Below are 19,101 nucleotides of genomic sequence, written 5' to 3'. Positions count from 1 at the left end.
GACGTCAGCCCCTGTTGCATGCCGGGACCAAAAGCGCCTGATTGGGTTTCTGGGACACCGGCCTCTTAGTCCTAAGACACCAGTCAGCCCTCAGCGCATAAAGGGTTGTGGGAACAGCAGAGCGTTGCATGCCGGGACTTGTAGTTCTCATGACGCCGGCCCTCAGCCGGTGACGGGGACTGCGGGACAGAGACCCTCGTTGCACGCCGGGATTCACGGCGCCTTACGGGGATTCGTGGTACAGAGGGGCGCGTTGCACACCGGGACTCAGAGTCCCACGATGTCCAGCCTCAGCGCCTGACAGGGCTTCTGGGCCGGCAGCTCCGCGTTGCATGCCGACCCACAGCCCCAGATGCCGGCGCTTATGGGGTGGATGGGGCGAAGGAACACTGTTCCCACCGGGCCCAGTCGCAGAAGCGTGGTCCTAGGACGCGCCCATTTCCCATGGCCGGCGGAGGACCTCTCGGGCCCCGCGTGGGCGTGTTTACACCCAGGCCCTCGGCGCCTGCGCGCACGAATGCGGTGGCACGTGACGTCGCACGCTGTCCCGGAAGTCGGCGCGGAACGGGCGGCTGGTGGAAGCCGGTGGTGCCGAAGGGGGAATCGTAGCGCCGCTGCCGCCTCTGCTTGGGCCGGGGTCGCCCGGTAGCCCGCGATGGGCGCCGGACCCTGAGCGCCCACCGCCGCTTTTCCACAGCGCCTCCACTCGGCTGCGATGGAGGCACCGCCCAGCGGCCGCGTTCCCGCCGAGGGCGCCCAGCCGCCGGCCGTGGCCGAGGTGCGCTGCCCCGGCCCCGGACCGCTGCGCCTGCTCGAGTGGAGGGTGGCGGCTGGCGCGGCCGTACGCATCGGCTCTGTGCTGGCCGTGTGCGAGGCCGCCGCCTCCGCGCAGCCCACCGGGCCCGCCCCTACTCGCGCCGGCTCCGGGGGCTGCGTGCGCACGGAGCGCAGGCTGAGGTCGGAGCGCGCGGGCGTGGTGCGGGAGCTGTGCGCGCAGCCCGGCCAGGTGGTGGCACCTGGGTGAGTAGGAAGGAGGGAGGGGGCTGAGGTCTAGAGGGAGTTCTGGGCTTGGGCCGGGAAGGGGTCCTGGCCTGGCACTGGGTGGGAAAGGGTCTCCGGGGCAGCAGCTGAAGGCTGGACTCTTAGAGAACTTTGTAAGTTAGAGCCCACAGCGGCTTGGCTGCCTGTTTTTCTAAGGCTGGACGGCAGTCACTGCTAGTGACTTTACTAATCAGAGGCAGCTGGCTTTTTTTAAAAAACTCTCCGTCACCGAAATTGCACCCTTTGTAGAACAGTTGTGTTTTCTTTTCTCTCTTTCTGTAATAGGTGTCTCCCCCACAAGACTTCACGTTTGTAAACTAGGAAACCTAGGGGGTCATAGTGCGCACAGGACTAATCAGGCGTACTCCATGCTTGTCGCAGTGTCAGCTGTTGGGAGGCGTGCACTTCTTTAGGTTCTAGTAAACCTTGCGAAACGTGGTTGTAAAACCTGGTGCAGTTCTGCATCTCAGCTCAGGAAGGGGGTGCGGCCTGGGCACAGGTAGGTCAGAATGAGAAGTAGTAGTGCACCCTCCTGCCACAGGCTCTTGCTCTCGTACCTCTGTTTTAATCTAGTAAAGGGTGTTTTTTCTTTTTTAAAGTGTGTGACCCTGTCAGTTTATATCTTCTCCCTGAGTTGACCAGTGTTGTGCACAAAGGCGTGTGCGCATGACTGGTGTGGTTGCTGTCATCGTCAGGGACAGAAGCCTGGGGAAGGGGAGCATTCCTGCCTCCTGCTTAGCGGCTGGCGTGCAGCTCTCCTCTGTGGGGACCTCAGTGCCCTGGGTGCTCAGTTCCCTTTCTGCCCACCCTGGCCCTCCCCGGGGGTGGGGGGGCATCAGTCCCTGCTCCTCTCCCCGTGGCTCTAGTTGCCCCTCTGGCTTTGGAGCATCTTCTGCCTAGTCCACACAGCAGTGGGTGACCAGGATAGAACTGGCCTCCCTGGCAATCCTGGGAGTCTCATCCCGCACCCTTTCCTCTCCTCTCCTCTCGTCTCGTCTTTGGTGGGGAGCCAGGCCCTCAGCCTTCTGCTCAGATGCCTGCCCCTGCCCACTGAGTGCATCCGCCACCAGAGCTGTCTGCCTGGCCTCCTTTAGGGGACAGGGGCTCGCTGTGCTGTGTGTGTGTGGCACACTGTCAGCGTTACTTTGAAGTCAGGTCTTACCTGACCATTGGTTGGTCCATAATGAGCCTGTAAACCTGCCAGCTAAACGATGGAGGTGCACCCTGATGCTGCTGTATCACTGTGTAGAAAAACCCTGAGGGAAAGACGTCTTCTTCATGTGGTTCTGTTCCTCTTCATGGAAAAGGCCACCAAGGCCCAGACGGGCCAGTTACTGGTCACAGCAGTTAGTGAGACTCACGTGCATGCATGGATCAGGACAGCCAGTCCTGCAGATAGAGCAGAGTAACCCAGTGAGGTCATGTAACCAATCAGCCCAGTAGCTGATAGAGTGACAGGCTCCCCGCTGTGAGTAATTCTCTTTTTGGTGTGTTTTTGGTGTTTCAGGTCTTGGGGTATCTTACTGCAGTGGTTCATCGTGGGGCTTTTTGAGGACCTGAAGAGTGGTAGCATTTCTCCTGGAAGGCAGGTGTGTGGGGGAGGAGAGCACCAGCGCAGCGCCGGGCCCACCTGGCTGGAGTTGTCCTTGTCTCCATCTGCACTGTCCTCTGCAGGACTCATCCTGACCACGTCAGAGGTTGTTCTCAGGCAGTGAACAGTTGCAGGAACGTAGAAGTCCTGCCTCTGGGTGTAGTGGAAATAATCAGTAGATACTGTTGTGATCTGTAACGGGATTGCACGTTTTTGTAGTGCTTCGTGCTGTCGGGGAGAACGGGAGCTATTCTGACTGAGACAGAGGAAGGGGCTGAGGTCCCAGGAGGTTTTGATAAAACAACACTGTACCTGCTGAGGCTTTGCCAGGGCTTCCTCTGCACTGCTCTCTCCTTAGGCTGCGTTTCATCCAGAGCGTCCCCCTGGGGGGAAGCAGATAGAATGAGAGTCTGTTTCTGTCTTCGTAATATATATGTGGATTGAAATTATTCTGATTTGAAAATTTTCTGACAAGGCACTGCCTGCCAGAGAGTAAGTCTGTTAATTGTGTACCTGATGATGTCTTTCCCCCTCACCTGTCTGCTTTTTTTCAATTCACTCGGGTACATTGATGTCTCCAAAGGAAAGGAAAATATATGCATAAAGTAATCAGGAAACAAGTGTGGTGATGGATAAGGACCGACATGGGAGGAGGCTGTGTAGGTGCGCCTTTGCCTCTTCCATCGACATCCAGCCAGCTTGATCTGTGCCTGTCTGAACCTGCTGTTTTTATCAGGGTTGTACAGTGCCGATGTTCTTAATTTCATCGTTTCTGCTTTATTTCTTGCTTCGTTTTCCTCTGTAAGAACAACTGATTTTTCAGTGTGGATTCAGGGGTTCTTATTTTATTCAGTGGCTTATGGTCCATTCCGATGACTTGCCTTAATGCTCAAGCTGTCCTGGGTGTGGAAGCGGGCGCCCTTCCAGGTCCCGTTAACGTAGAGCATGGTCCTGTTTTCTGACACAGATGGCTTCTGCACTCCCATCCCCAGCCCTGGAGTCAGCCATTTCTCCAAGAAATCCTGCTTTCTTTTAATGGAGAATGGCATTTAGAAACCCCAATCTGGGTGCACAAAATAGTCTCTTTTCCTCCAATATTCTTCAGTACTCAGAGGTTTAGCACTTAGAAGAGATCCCGTAGCCCTCCTAACCTGTAAGCCCTGCCCAGACCCAACACCTGACAGTGACTGCTCCAGGGAGCAGCGTGCTGGGGCCCAGCTCCCTGGCACTGCCCTTTCTGATACACCCTGTGCTCTCTGACCTTCCTATTGGAGCAGACACAAAAGCTAATGAGTACAAAAAAATTAGAGTTTGATACTTGTGTGTTTTGGGGAAAATAACTTGTTTAGGAATTGCATTTGATGGTTATCCTATGGATTTTCTCCAGGAACGAACCAGGAAAGCTGACCTTTATGGGTGACTGGCCTGGCATTCTGCGGCTTGTTTTTAGAGTTCACAGTGCATCAGTCCCTTGGCCGTGTGGAGGATTAGGGTAGAACACAGCCCACTCGGCGTGTTTCACCCGGCCTCGAGCAGTGTCTGCAAAGCTGGAGGAGGAAACAACTTGTGCCAAAAAGGACGTTGCTGCTGTGCTCCTATCTAATTCCCTTTCCCTCTCTCTTGTCATTTTATCTGATGCAGAAGTCATTTGGGATAGACAGTGTCATACTCAGCTCTGGCCCTGGAGAGCAGTTCCGAGTGATCTAGTAATTGACAGGAAGTACAGTCCGCCCTCCACACCACAGGTTCCGCATCTGTGTATTCAGCCAGCTTGGATCGAAACATTTGGGGGGTGGGGGGGAAGTTCAGAAAGTTCCAAAAAGCAAAACTTGTCATTTGCCACATACCAGCAATTATTTACATAGCGTTGGCATCGTGTTGGGTATCATAGGTAACTGAGAGGTGATTTAATGTACACAGGAGGGTGCATGTAGGTTATATGCAAATACTAGGCCTTTTTTTTTTTTTTTTTTTGGCGGTATGCGGGCCTCTCACTGTTGTGGCCTCTCCCGTTGCGGAGCACAGGCTCCGGACGCGCGGGCTCAGCGGCCATGGCTCACAGGCCCAGCCGCTCTGCGGCACGTGGGATCTTCCCGGACCGGGGCACAAACCCGCGTCCCCTGCATCGGCAGGCGGACTCCCAACCACCGCACCACCAGGGAAGCCCGCTAGGCCATTTTATATGCGGACTTGAGCATCCTCAGATTCTGATACCTGCGAGGTCCTGGAACCAATCCCCTGCGGATACGGACGGGTGACTGTCAAGTCTGTTTCCCCTCCTTTTAATTTGGGCCAAGCGTTTCTGAGCTGCTGTACCCCGTAAGTTTCACTCCACCAGTGTGCCTACCAGAGGAGCGGTGTGTGGAGGCTGAGCCCCAGGTCATCGCTCCTGGCCCAGGAGCTCTGGGGTCACTGGTGTTCGTGTGGCCTGCACGTTGTCACAAGGCAGCAGGTCGGTGGAGCCTGTAACCAAAGTGGAAGCAGCCTCAGCGTATGTAAGCCTCCTGGGCTGGTGGATGAGCCAGTTACTGTTTCTCAAACACCTGCCGCCAGCGGCCCCGGAGGTGAGCGGCAGACTTTTCACCAGGTGCCAAAGGGCCCACACGCACCACTGGCCCGTGAGCAGCTGTCTGAGACGCGCCTTTGAGCGGAGCAGAGCGCCTCTGGTCCCCTTGCTGGCTCCACCGTGCCGTCGCAGATGCTTCCAGGGCCCTGTTCTTCCCCTCGGGCGCAGGAGAGCAGGGCTGGCTGGGAAGGGTCCCGGCGGGGAGAGGTCTGGGAAGGTGGGTGCCCCGTGTCAGCAGTGAACGCCCCCCAGAACTGACCGGGCAGGGAGGACCAGCTGCGGCCCGGCAGTGACCTCACCCTGGAACCCAGGGCATGGCCCGCATGCGGCCGAGGTGCCGTGAGAGCTGGGAAAGCAGAGACCCCACCAGGCCGCGGGCGGAAGAGACCTGGAGGCGCTGCTGGGTGAAGGGGTCGTGGGCGCCTCGTGGAGGGATTTGGGTGGACGTGGGGGGCTGAGGGGCCACACGTGGAGAAGGCCAGCCAGGGCAGGGCTCCCCTGGGTGCCGGATCACCAGGGGCCAAGGCGGGCGGGACCTGGAGCAGGTGCCACCAGAAGGGCAAGGTTGAGGGAGGAGCCGGGTGTGCTCAGGGCAGCCCCTCGTCCGCCGCTCCGGTTTGTCTAGGATCGGGGCGAGGGGGGCCGTTTCAGGGAGAGGTTGAGACGGTGTTGAGGGTGGGAGAGAGGCCAGGCCGGCGGGGCCTGGTGTGCCCACCCCGCCCCGCACCGGGGTCGGGGGAGGGGGCCGTCCTGGCCCAGGGCACCGAGTGGCTGGTCATGATGAGCAACGGGGCCGGAAGGGCGGGGAGGAAGGAGGCCCTGCTCAGAGGAGGGGTGTCGCTTCCCTGGTTTTGCCCCCCATTTGGCAGCTCTGTCTGCCCGTGAAAACCATTTGCAGTCCAGAGCCTTTAGGACAGAAACGGGTGAGGAGGGAGGGGTGCAGAGCCGTCCACCCTCACGTGTGGGGCACCGACCAGAAGGCCGCTGGGCCTCAGAGAGGGTCTTTGCTTTGTGGGCAAACGCCCAGCAGGGCCTCCCTCACGACACTGGCACGGGGCACAGGTGTTTCATCATAGATGAAAAAGTCCTTCATTTTATAGCCAGAGAAACGGCAGCCCTGGAGGGTGATGTGGAGTTAAAGTTATGCAAGAGTCGCCGGGAGAACCGGTACCAGAATCCAGGTGCCTTTGTGCCCACTCAGATGCTCTTTCTAGAGGAGTTGGATAAGGCAAGAGATTTTAGTTCTTGCTAACTTGTGACCGTTTTCACCCCCGATTCTAGGGCGGTTCTGGTGCAATTAGAAGGATGCAGCCACCCTGTCGTCATGAAGGGCCTGTGCGCCGAGTGTGGCCAAGACCTGACCCAGTAAGTTCTGGCAGCTTGAGAGTGGGACACCGTTCCCCCTGGAGCCCGAGGGCGGTGGGTGTGAGCGTGGAGGGACAGGTCGCCTGAGGGGCTCGGGTTGGAGGATCTGTCTCCGCTGCCCTTCGTCGGCCCGCACGTAGCGTGAGTCAGTCCGCTTCCTCTCTGGTTTGACTTCTTTGAGCTCTGGAAGCACTAAAGCATGTCTGCCGCCCACCCCAGGTGTGGTAGGAAACAGCTGGTGGGTTGGGATTTGCCTTCGCATCCCCGCTGAGTGAACCGCGCTTCCGCACTGGGACCGGCCATCCCTGGACGCAGCCGGCATTTCACAACCTCCAGGCCCCCATCTCGCAGCCTGCGCTAGTTTGCCACCACTGTTGAGTGGCTTACCCCGTTTGTACGTGTAGAGCAGTGTGGACTGTTCTGTACTTTCACGCTCTGGGCCTCTGTGTTTCAGTGGGACCATCTTTATTTTCAAAGGGAACTCTGTGAGTGTGACGCTTACTTAATTTTTTCCTTGGTTTTCCTGTCTGTTTTCAGACAGTGGGGCAAATTTCAGCACTAAGCCCGCAGGACTCATCAGCTAAAGCCTGAGCTAAAATTTCCGCGTAAGTTAATGAGCTGCAGGTGTCGCTTCAGCAGCCCCTTCTCGCTTCGCAGGCTGCAGAGTAAGAATGGGAGGCCGCAGGTGCCGCTGTCCACGGCCACCGTGTCGATGGTGCACAGCGTCCCCGAGCTAATGGTGAGCTCCGAGGTAAGTGTACCCCTGACAGGGGCAGCGTTTGGGAAGACGGTTCCTGAGAGCCGTGAGCGCATCTGTGGGCCACTCTTAGTGTCAGGAGCGACAGGAGAAGACACCAGCTCTGTCGTCGCCGTCCCTGTGTTCCCAGTGTGCCCGCGGTGGACGGGTGGTTTATGTGGCGCATGTGGCCTGCCCGCGGGTGAGGGCTGCACCCCTTCCTCCTCCTTCCCCAAGCGATCCCGCCTGCAGGCAGCACTGCTCCGCGGGGCTGCGTTGGGTCGGCAGCTCTCCAGGGTGCTGCAGCCGGACCCTGGGCTTGGAGAGCTGCGGTGGGAAGAGAGCCGAGGGGGAAGTGCAGAGCCCGGGCCCATCGTGAGCAGGGGTGAGGGGAGGGCATCTCGAGGGCTCCTGCCCGGGGAGCAGGGGGCCGAGCAGGACGGGGGAGGTGTCAGGTCTGATCAGCGCTGGCTGCGTGGACGTGGGGTGGAGGGTGAGGGCCCGGTGCTGTGCTTTCATGTGCAGAGACGTGCGAGTGCTGGAGAGATGTCTAGAAAGAAAAAGGTTGCTTTTTGTACATTGCCATGTTGGTCAGAGGCCTCCTGACACCTGGGCCAGGGTCCACACGGGGGGGTGAGTGAGCGTCACCAGGACCGGGCACTAGGCACGGTGCCCACCTCACGGGGCTCCGTAACAACTGGCTTCTTGTCTTACCGCAAGGCAGTCTCGGAGCTCTGCGTTCTTGCAGGTAGTAGGTAAAAGCTGTCTTCAGTGTTATGATTTTGTCAGGTGTGTGCTTTTAAATGATGTGTACCTACTTTGTCTTTCATGGGAAAGACAAAGTGCGAGGTACGTGATTCTGGATTTTCTGAATTGCTGAAATTTAAACAAATACAAATACATAAGTGTATGTTTAAGACAAAACAAGGAAGTTTGAGGATAGAAGGAGAAGAAGGCGCCCCCCGTCGTTTCTGCTGTGAAGGACTAACCCGCGCCCGTCCTGCGTGAGCCGCTTCAGGAGTGGACGGCGGGATCCCCTCCGCCCCACGCTCGGCTCACTGCTTGTCTCAGCTCTGCCGGTCGCTTGCCCTGAGCGGCTCCAGAGCCTTCGGCTGAGTCTGTATAGACGCAGCCACTTCCTTCTCAGCCCCCGTTCACCGGTCTGCCTGTTTAATGAAAAGCAGTCACAAGTCGGAGTGGCTTCAAGAGGGTTGGACCACGCAGGACTGGCACTGGGGCCTAGTCCGCAGGCCGCTAGGCTTGCGAGCGAGGCGGGCGAGGCGTGTGGGGCCGTGAACCCCTCGGCTTCCTCTTCTGTTTTCTCATAAGACCGAGTTTTGTTTTGGACCCACATGTACTTGCTTTGTCGTCTCTCTTTTTCCGTTTTAACTAGCAAGCTGAAAAGCTAGGAAGGGAAGACCAGCAGCGACTGCATCGGAACAGAAAACTAGTGCTCATGGTGGACTTGGACCAGACCTTGATCCACACGACGGAGCAGCATTGCCCGCAGATGTCCAACAAGGTGAGCCCCTCCGGGGGCCGGGGGGGTGGGCAGCTCATTCAGCGACACGCGCAGGCCTGAGAAGCTTGGGTGCAAGCTCCGTGTGAAGGGGCGCGGGCCCCCAGCTCAGTAAGCGTGCAGGCGCAGGGCGCTCTGCTCCGGAAGCTCTCGGCCACGGTGCGGAGGACGGTGAGTAGCTGGTGAGCGCTGGTGCCGAGTCCCTCACCCGCAGAACAGCGTGTGCTTTTCAGTTAGTCTTTGATGTCGTGGGCTCTTCTGTAAGACGCTCTTTGTGTGACGTCCACGATTGGCAGGCGTCTCGGGGGTTTCCTGCATCACGACCGCTGCACTCAGGCTGGGGGGCAGAGCTTGAGGGCATGGCTGCCGCGAGCACCGCAGCCACTCGGGCTCGTTCTGCCTGCGAAGCCGGGCCTTTTCACTCCTTGCATAAGAGTTTGCACGGTTACGCCACTCCCGTTCTCAGCTTGTGTGGCAGGAGGGTGTCCTCGGGGCCGTGTGGACGGCGCTCAACTGCTGCTGGGGGCTTCCCTGTGCCTCTGCCCACACCTGCCCACTGGCCAGGCCCCTCTGGACCCCCAGACAGCATCAGGACGCATGGCAACCCCCCGCCTCGCCCCCAACTCCAGACCCACAGGACACCTGCTGGCGACAGCCAGAGAGGCATGTTGAATCCTTAACCTCGGAGATCCTAACTTGGGATTTTAAGGATGTTTCTATTGTAGCTTCTGGACGTTTTAGCTGTTGAGTATGGTGGAAGGTGTTTTATACCATTTCACACTCCCAGATGCTTTACCAGAACAGCCCCATCATGAGGGGTGTGACGAATTTAGAGCTAGCAAAAAATTAACTAGGCCTCAGGTTGTTTCCTTTCTTTTTAGTTTATTACTACTGAGAAAATGAATGACAAAGAGGATTGAAAGGATCAAAGTTTAACTCCCTAAGGAGAGTGGACGTGCGTGCACGTTAATCACGTATAAGCAGGTTGTCTGTCTCCTAAAGATGTCTGCGAATACTGTTTCAGCTTCTGTGTTTCATTTGTACGGTAGTAAAGTTGCACCTTAAACCGTCCATGAGTTAGACTGAGTGATGTGGGACCCTTGGTTTGTGTTCACCTAGCTCTGGGAGACACTGTCAGTAGCCCCTGGAGGTGGGTCCTAAGCGGTCCGCAGCACCTGGTCGTTCTGGGTAGCTCCTTGCTTGTCCTGGGCGCTTACCATAGGTGGTTACCGCAGCAGGGAAGGTGGAGCCCCCCTCCGCCATAGAGCGTGAGAAAGGAGAGCGTTTCTGTGGAGTGGGCGTGGTTCACTGCACGTCAGCCCCCGCCGGTGACCGTGCAGCTGTCACGTGTCACATGTCAGCCGCAGGGCCAAGCCTTCACGGCGGCTCCCGCCCCCTGACTGGGCCTGTTCTCTGCAGGGCATATTCCACTTCCAGCTGGGCCGGGGCGAACCGATGCTGCACACCCGTCTGCGTCCGCACTGCAAGGGGTTCCTGGAGAAGATCGCCAAGCTGTACGAGCTCCACGTCTTCACGTTCGGCAGCCGGCTGTACGCACACACGATCGCAGGTGAGCGGGCCGCGGGGCTCAGTCCCCGCACTGGACACTTCATGTTTGGCTTCTCTCTTTTTCTCGATGTTTCTTGAAGATGAAGGGGAAAGATCAGGAAGGTCTCCCAAACTCAGTTTCAGTCTCCCAGCTGGCAGGTGGGGGCCCAGTTAAGTCGGTCCACAGGCTGCAGGCGGACGAGAACCTCCCTGCTCTGCCGGGCCCACGGGCCGTGACAGACGCACTCCAGTGCAGAGGGCAGGCTGCCATCACTCCGGTCAGCTGCACACCACGGGCCACTTTGGAAGTTGGTCAGGACCACACATACGTGGAAAAGTAGAAACTCTCGCTATGAGGGTTCTGTTAAAAAATGTTAATCCGTTTGGAAATAGCTCTGGAGCCGTGTTGCTTGTGTTTGTCTGCAGTTAGCACTTTCGGCGCAGACAGAACAGTCTCTCTAACTTGGAAGGGAGCAGCGTGATGATGTATTAACTTGCTGTCCTAGTTCGGGCTTGCGGTTCTGTGCTGGCTGCTCTCGTGCATGGACACCGGAGCCCCCTGGCCCCCAGCTCTGGCCGGGGACGGGGTGAAGGGCACCAGCTTCCCCTGCGTAGGCACATTTGGGCTCTAGCCCACTGGGGCCCATCATTGGACATTGGCACCCGCAGTATGTCACAGCTCCTAAGGATTAGTTACAGGTACGTTAAACTAAGTACTTTTAAATGCAAACGCCTTTGCAGATGGCTCTTGGTCTTGTCAGTGGAGAAATACATTTTAAATTCCCCTTTAACATTTGCTGCCTCTGTAGGAAATGTTAGTCACAAACACAGCGGCAGCGTCATTAGTTAACCCATCTCGTAACTAACGTTCAGCGTGTTCACCTTCAGCGTATGGCTGCTCTGCGGCTCCGCAGGAGCGTGCTTTGGAGACTGACGCAACTCCTTTGCAGAGTTCTCACACCGCTGAGTAAGCCACACCCCACGTGGGAATAGCAAGTGATGTCTTCAGGTGCGGGCCTCAGGCTTCTCCTTGCGGCCGTCACCTCTGGAACCTGGCCTTGCTAGGTGTCAGTTAGTGAGGCACGGAGAGCACCAGGGAAGGTCCCGGGGGGGCATCCCTGCTCAGCCTGCCGCCCTGCTCCCCCCCCAGGGCCCGTGGCCATCACCGCTTCCTGAGGTTCCTAAGAACAGGGTTTGCCCCGTCTCAGGCTGCGCCGTGTGCCGTAGAATCCCAAGTTGCAGCAAGTCCAGACGAGGCCATCACGAGGAAACCGCAGGCAGTATCCCAGCGACAGTGGGTACAGAGACCCTCCAAGCAGCACCTCGACCAGGGGCCCCGAGGTGGTTCGGCCACCCCAGTGAGGGCGTTGAGAGCGACCACGGTTCACCTGCAGAGAGAGCCCGGGAGGAAGCACGTGGCCCCCAGGACTGGTGCCCCACATAGCTCTGGGAGCTGCGAGGCCTTCGGGGGCACGTGGATTTGAGCTTAGTGGCCACAGCGCTTTTCGCTGGAAGGAGTCGGCTGACTGGCCGTGTCAGTCTGATCATTCGCAGATGACAAGCAGAGGCACACGTGCGGAGGCCTGACAGTGGTTTTAACAGGGATGGTTTTCGTAACTTCCTCTTCCTGTCAACTTTACTGTTTTCACAAAATGTGTACTTTCAGTGTAGCGAGGATAGAAACGCTTCCGTTGGGGCAGAAATGTTAAGCGCTTCGCGTGCTTTTCATTTGTTGTAGAGGCTCTGATACTCAGTGTTTTAGATTTAGCCACTGAGAGGCTGCAGCGTTCACACAAGTTCTTTACATAGTAGAACGGTAGTGTGTGTTTCTCCTGCGAGGTGGGCGTTGCCTGTCGATGAAGCACTGACGACTCAGTGACCTCAAGGCCCTGAGCACCGGGCGGCTGCCGCCCCGCTGCACAGGGGCCCTCAGGAGGGGCACACGGCTCCGCCCGGAGGAGGACCTCGGGCTGCAGGCCTAGCGACCGGTGACGCGTCCGTCTCCGTCAGTAGTAGGAAACAGTAAGGCGTGGGTGTCAAACCTGCAATGTCAAGGGTCCTGTCACAGAGGGAGGCGGCTGTGGGCGGGCCGTGTGGGAGAGGACGCACGCAAGGTTATGAAGGTGCCTCCTCGTCCATGTAAAGAAAGGCTTGAGGAAACACGGGTTCTCCTGTCACGGTGTGAGTTTAGGAGTGCTGCCCGAACACCCTGCCCTCCCCTTTGCTTTGCGAACACGAAGGTCAGGGAGACAAAGCCAAACCAGCACGTGAACTCCTGTTTGGCGCCACTTCTGTCGGCGACGGGCTCCTCCCTGATGCCACTCCCAGTCCCCTGCGAGGTGGGCAGACGTGGTGCTAATTGCCCGCGGCTCTGAGCTTCCGGGTAACACTGAACTTTGTTCATCCCGTCTGCTGTCCCAGCAAGATTCCAGGTGATGTGAGATTCAGTCAACATTTCCTGGACCAAAGCCCCTACCTGCATTAAGATTAGAGGGAAGGAGGGCTTCCCTGGTGGCGCAGTGGTTGAGAGTCCGCCTGCTGATGCAGGGGACACGGGTTCGTGCCCCGGTCCGGGAAGATGCCACATGCCGCGGAGCGGCTGGGCCCGTGAGCCATGGCCGCTGAGCCTGCGCGTCCGGAGCCTGTGCTCCGCAACGGGAGAGGCCACAACAGTGAGAGGCCCACGTACTGCAAAAAAAAAAAAAAAGATCAGAGGGAAGGAGCTGTACGAGGGTGTAAGAGGGTGACGGTCTCACCTGGAAGAGGAAAGTGCTCGATGCTGGTGCTCTGTTCTGCACATCACCACACGTAGGAAGGGATGTCAGCGCATCGCAGACACGTGACCTTGTCCTGTTTTCTTTTCAAAGGCTTCTTAGATCCTGAGAAGAAGCTTTTTTCACATCGAATATTATCGAGGGACGAATGTATTGACCCGTTTTCCAAAACGGGGAACCTTAGGTATGTACCTGGCTGTGCGCATCTGAGGTCGCCGTTCAGTTTCCGTCGTAAAGGCTGCGTTCCGAGCATCAGCCCAATCGTTCTGTATTTATTCTCCCAGTTACCAGCGTCCACTTTCTGGCATGTAGCGAGTCCGCTGTCTTCTAACCAGACCCCTCCCTTCCCTGCTCTCCTTGAATGTCCAGGCAATGGTGGCTCCTGGGGCACTCGGGCCAGAGCCCGGGGTGACATGGGTGTCGGGGGAGGAGTGAGACCAGGGCCTGGGGGATGCGTGGAGAGATAGTCTGGGCGACCCAGCTCCCAGAGCCTCCCCAGAGGGTGAGGGGGCTGTTTGGCCTAGTCGGGAGTTTTAGGGGGTGTTGGCACCTCGGACTTCTGTTTCCTTAAGACCTGCGTGCTGTGCAGCGTACAGTCAGTTATCAAATCCTAAGTCGTGCTACTCTGCACTGGCGCTCGGCCTGTTTCCACGTCCTTCCGTCCCCGTGTGCCCCTCCCGATCCAGGTCTGTGTGCTCTTACACCAGGGCTCCCTCCCATCCCTCCCTGAGAGCTGATTTATATTCTTGGGAATTTCCTGCTCACTCTACAAGGAATTTCCCCACTGCTACCCAGAAAGGTCGCCTCCCCGCATTGTGTCCTGTGTCAGGTATCACTTTCTTCATGGCCGTTGATTCTTAAGACTTGGACAGTAACAGCTGTGGCCCCAGTGGCCTTTTGGCTGGCATTGGCCACCCTTAGCTAACATTTCGTGTTTCAGATTTGGGTATCCACACAGACTGAGACCTGTTCACGTCTATGGGATGCAAGAAGAGAATCAGAGTACTTGTTTCAGAAACAGTTCTCGTGTTTACTGGTTAGGCATCCGGACGAGCAGGTTCGAGGACGAAGGAAATTGAGGGAGGGTGTGATGACTGGTTCGGGGGAAAACCTACCCGAGGCTGAGCGTGTCAGAGGGGAGGGGCTCCATGGCAGCTCCAGGGGCGGCGCTTGGCTCTGGTCCCCGGTCTCGATTTGGTGTGGTTTTCACCTCCCTCGTCTGGAATTAAATGTGCTAAAGGCATTAACTGTAGGTCATCTTAGCTACCGCTTATGCTTTGCCTGTGGAAAACAGACTCACCGAAGACAATTCTGGACACGTGAACGTTTTTTTCTGACTAGTTGTAGCCTTTAGTAACAGCTAGAGAACCTGAACAATGACATGCGTTTCTCCGGGTTTGTTTCTCGATCCTAGAAAACAGGCAGGAAGCACTCATCCTTCTGAATTTTGCATCCTTGCGCCTGTCTGTCTGAATCTAAGTGTTGTGGGCAGAAATCAAGTGAAAAGACCACAGAGCAGGCCTGTGTCCATAAGGTGGCTTTTTGGACCCTTGTTAACATCTTCCTCCACCCATACATCCTCATAGCTTTCGGGAATACAACAGTCGCTTTTTGGACTTGGCATCGTGTAGGTGCCCCAGCCAAGATTTGAGTAAGGCCTTGCCCTCCTGCCTGTAACTGAGAGCTCTCGCTGGCACAGGCCGAGTACACGTGTTTGTAAATAAAGCCGTGTTGGGATGTGGCCAGGCCCATTGGTCTGTGCCAGCTTCCCCTGGGTGAGGGCTTTCCATGGCCCCAAACAGTAAACCCTTCACTCTCTGGCCCTTTGAAGAATTTGCCATGACTCCTGCCTTAAGGAGTGTCAGACACTGGAGAAAAGTGTAACTATCTTAGTATAACTTTCTCTGGAAACTTTTTTAAATGTGAGCTAAACAAAAGCCCTTCAGTGCAGTTTGCATCTGGTTCTGATTAATATGCTCTCTGCTGGTTTCATATAAAAGATGGTCTTGACATTCGATCGATGATGACCTTTTATAGATTGTGCTAGTACTTCCGACGCATTTTTACTTCTAGAAATCTTTTTCCTTGTGGGGACTCCATGGTTTGCATCATCGATGACCGAGAAGACGTGTGGAAGTTTGCCCCCAACCTGATAACTGTGAAGAAATACGTGTACTTCCAGGGCATAGGTGACATCAATGCCCCATCCGGGTCCCGGGAGCCCCAGGCGAGGAGGAGAGGTGGGTGTGGCCCCTCCTGGCTGTCAGATAGCACCGGCTCTGTCCTGTCTCTGTTGTGGCTGCTGTTAATTGAGGATTCAGTTTGGTTTGGGTCATTTATTTATATTTCAGTAGTCATAGAGATTGTGGGGTTTATTTATATTATGCTGAAAAACGTGGTATTATTTGGTTTCAGTTTGGGTTTTGTTTTTTTCTTTTACTAGTACCAGCCTAAACATTTTTCCCGTTGAGTAAAGATTAAAGAATACTATTTAATTTAATGCATCTGAATACTACCTTTCATCCCGGCTTTCCTTGAAAGACAAGCGTGACACTGGGAGTTTGGTGTGTGAGGCTCCAGCCCGTGGGCGGTTGGTGCCGGGCCCCGGCCCAGAGCCTGCGGGGAACCTCCCAGGCGAGCTGGAACCCAGAGTCTGAAAAAATTTTAAAGTTTTGGTTTGAAGTGTTTCTGATGATCTTTAGCTTTTAAATAATCCATTTTGAGGCCTACAGTTATTGCTGTAGTCACTAAAGTAGAACTTTGAGGTGGAGGCAGGGGAGTGAGACCCCAGGGCACCCTCGGGGGTGAGGCTGCCCAGCACAGCTCGAGCTGGGCCCGATCTGGCCACAGCCTGGGAACCAAGCATGTTCTGCACATCTCGTACCACTGTGGAACCCCAAACAAGGTGGCCGGGCGAGGCCCGCAAACCTGAGATACTCGCCCTCCAGCCCTTCCCGGCTGAGGGCGCCCTCCCTGGCCAGAGGTCCCTCCAGCTAGCAGCTGGGGGCAGGTGGATGGAGTTTGTTTCCACAGGGGGTTTCCTCTTAAATGTTAGGTGACGGTCACCTTGTCTCTCATGCACACGTGCAGTCAGTCCTTCTCCTAAAGGTGCCGACGCCACGGAGCAGCCTCCATCCGTCAAGGATCCCGAGGAAGGAAGGCAGGTGTCTGGGGTCGAGCAGAGCAACGGCCTCGGGAAGCCCACGCGGGAGCTCAACGGGGGCGCAGGCCCTCGGGGGGGCTGGCCCTGTCCCGGGCAGGAGGAGGAGAGGGGCGCTCGGCCCGCCGCCTGCGCCCCCTCTGCTGACGGCCGGGGGCCCCTGGCGGGCACCCAGCAGCACGGGCGGACGCCGCCAGAGAAGAGGCCCGTGCTGGGTCCGGTGGGCCCTGACCCGGACCCAGATGTCCCCAGTGACAGCGGGAGCAACAGCGAGTCCGAGGGCCGGCCGTCCCCCATCCCCTCTGATGGGGAGAGTGGGGAGAAGAGGACCCGGAGAAAGCCTGCGGCCACCCGCCATGCTGGGGACATCGTGGCCCAGGGCGGCGCCTCGGGCGCCAGTCCGTGCGTGGAGCCCGGGCCCGGCGTCCAGGCGGCCGTGCAGGGGGAGGGCGAGCGGGACGGCCTCTGCGGGCTGGGCGGCGGCTGTGCCGACAGGAGGGAGGCCGAGACAGAGTCCCAGAACAGCGAGCAGTCAGGCATCACGGTGGGCGAGTCCCTGGACCAGAGCGCGGAGGAGGAGGAGGAGGAGGAGGACGCCGACGCCGACGACCACCTGGTCCACCTGGAGGAGATCCTCGCCCGCGTGCATGCCACCTACTATGCCAGGTATGACTGCTTTCTCCGCGGGGAGACCCAGGACGCCCCCGACATCCGGAAGATTGTCCCCGAGCTGCGCAGCAGGGTGCTGGCCGACGTCGCAATCATCTTCAGCGGGCTGCACCCCACAAACTTCCCCATCGAGAAGACGCGGGAGCACTACCACGCCACGGCCCTGGGCGCCAGGATCGTCACCCAGCTGGTGCTGGAGCCCGGCAACCCCGACCGGGCCACCCACCTGATCGCCGCGCGGGCCGGTGAGTCACGCCCTCCTGCCCCGGCCCCGACCGCCTCCGGGTGGGACTCCGGCTCCCCCTCCGAACCGGCTGCCTCCACGGTCCGCACTGCGGGGGCACCCAGGTGTCACTGCTCCCCGAGGCCCTGGGCTCGAGGCTCTGGGATGGGTGCCGATATAGAGAAGCGGGGCCCTTGAGAAGCCATCACACGGTGGGCCCTGCTCTGAGGGCTGTTCCCTCCAGGGCCCCTGCTGTCCCCGCCGCCCCAAGCCCTGACGGCAGACCAGTGGCCCGCGGCGGCTCCGAGCAGAGTGCATGTGCCCGCAGGCACGGAGAAGGTGCGCCAGGCCCAGGATTCCGGGCAGCTGCACGTGGTCAACCCCGACTGGCTGTGGAGCTGCCTGGAGCGCTGGGACAAGGTGGAGGAGCGGCTGTTCCCGCTACGTGGTGACCCGGCCAAATCCCAGAGGTGGGCGCCCGCGGGGGGCGGCTGGTGGCTCAGAGGGAGGGTCCGCACTGGAGCCCACACAGCCACTGCTCCCGCTCAGGAGACGCCGCCGCCCCCGCCACGCAGACTGTCACAAAGAGTACCTCTGACCAGTGTCACCTGGAGGAGAAGCGGAAGTGCTTCTCCTGAGACACAAGTCAGCTTTAAGCAGCGAATCCTAGCTTGCGGCTGTTTCTTTCACAGCTGGGACGTGGTCCCATCGAGTCACAGGGTCTTTACAGAGTCCAGCGTGGAGGGATGGGGTGGCCAGGACGAGGGATGGGTGCAGAGGGCCCGTGGGCAGAGCCAGGCAGCACGGACAGCGCACCGGCTCCATCAGAGCGGGTGCTGTGTTTAGAGGTGAAGCTGGAAACAGTGTCAGAGAGACAGCGGTGCAGCCCGCGCTCTCCAAGGGGCCTTGTGTCACAGCCGAGGTCGAACCCCAGGCTTAACGGAGAACCACGACTTCACGCACGGATTCACAGTCCCGGCGGAAGGGAGGCGCGGGGGGTCCCGATCTGTTCCGGCCTCTCCTCACCGCCCTCGTTCTCGCCTCCCCCCCAGGGAGGACGGCCCGGCCGCCTTTCCCGACAGGCAGGGCCTGCTTCCAACCACCCTGTTTCATCCAACACCCGTGCATCCCAAGGCCCCGCCTGGCCCTGAAGTTCGGATCTACGACGCCAGCACGGGCAAGCTCATCCGCCAGGGTGCTGCGGGCCCTGGGCCCCCCGGCTCCCTGCCGGTGCACGCGGAGCTCTCCTCCTTCAGGTACGCACGCCCCGCACGCAGAGGTGTCCTCGCAGGGCTTAGCCAGCAGGCAGCAGAGTGGGGTGCCTATGGGGTCGGGCCAGGGGCACAGTCCTCACCCATGCCCACGTCAGGCCTTTCTGCATGTTCTTCCGTCCTGTCTCGGGTCCCGGGACTGGGGCAGACGAGTCCGTGGCTCAGCCTGGACCTGCAAACGCCCCACCTTTGCTCGGTGCCAAGGGGTGGCCTCAGGCGGCTGGACCTGATCCTCCTGCCTTGCCCTTCGGGTCCGTCCCCGCTGCCACCCCCAGAAGGGCCAGTTGGGAGCAGCTCTGCTCTGTAGCCCCGGCCCTCAGGTCACAGGTCACACTGGTGGCCGTGGCAGTTGGTAAATAGGAACGTAGAGAGAGACCCAGGTCGGGGAGGAAGGCACTGCCCGGAGGGGGCGTGGCCAGTGGTTTCCACACGTGTCTCCACGGGTGTCTGTTTCCTTTCTGCCTGTTGACTGGAAATCAGCTGAGTTGGGGACCTTACAGAGCACCCTGTAGACACCTTAGCTCTCCGCGGTGTAAGTGAGGGACCTGAAGCTTTGCTTTGTTTTTGAGGAGTGGCCACTGCCTTGAAACGCTTGTGCTTCTGCTGAACGCACGTGGTCTTGCTTCCGGGTCCCCTCC

The 19,101-nt window shown here is 58.3% G+C and overlaps 1 protein-coding gene across 1 annotated transcript in view; it reads left to right on the top strand.

Annotated features, from left to right (window-relative positions):
• The first annotated feature begins 565 nt into the window (after positions 1-565).
• The window catches only part of CTDP1 (CTD phosphatase subunit 1), a 40,929-nt gene continuing 22,393 nt past the window's right edge, over positions 566-19,101 (top strand). The window contains exons 1-10 of the mRNA XM_082853327.1: positions 566-1,020; positions 6,480-6,563; positions 7,221-7,314; positions 8,693-8,821; positions 10,238-10,388; positions 13,234-13,324; positions 15,214-15,380; positions 16,231-17,214; positions 17,521-17,662; positions 18,245-18,448. Of these exons, the coding sequence (XP_082709453.1) occupies positions 716-1,020; positions 6,480-6,563; positions 7,221-7,314; positions 8,693-8,821; positions 10,238-10,388; positions 13,234-13,324; positions 15,214-15,380; positions 16,231-17,214; positions 17,521-17,662; positions 18,245-18,448 (2,351 nt within the window). The 5' untranslated portion in view covers positions 566-715. The remainder of the gene's footprint in view (positions 1,021-6,479; positions 6,564-7,220; positions 7,315-8,692; positions 8,822-10,237; positions 10,389-13,233; positions 13,325-15,213; positions 15,381-16,230; positions 17,215-17,520; positions 17,663-18,244; positions 18,449-19,101) is intronic.

The sequence above is a fragment of the Leucopleurus acutus genome (genome assembly GCF_964270905.1).
Source record: "Leucopleurus acutus genome assembly, chromosome: 13".
NCBI lineage: Eukaryota > Metazoa > Chordata > Mammalia > Artiodactyla > Delphinidae > Leucopleurus > Leucopleurus acutus.
The sequence above is the reverse complement of the archived record's forward strand: the minus strand, read 5'-3'. Positions and strand labels throughout refer to the sequence as shown.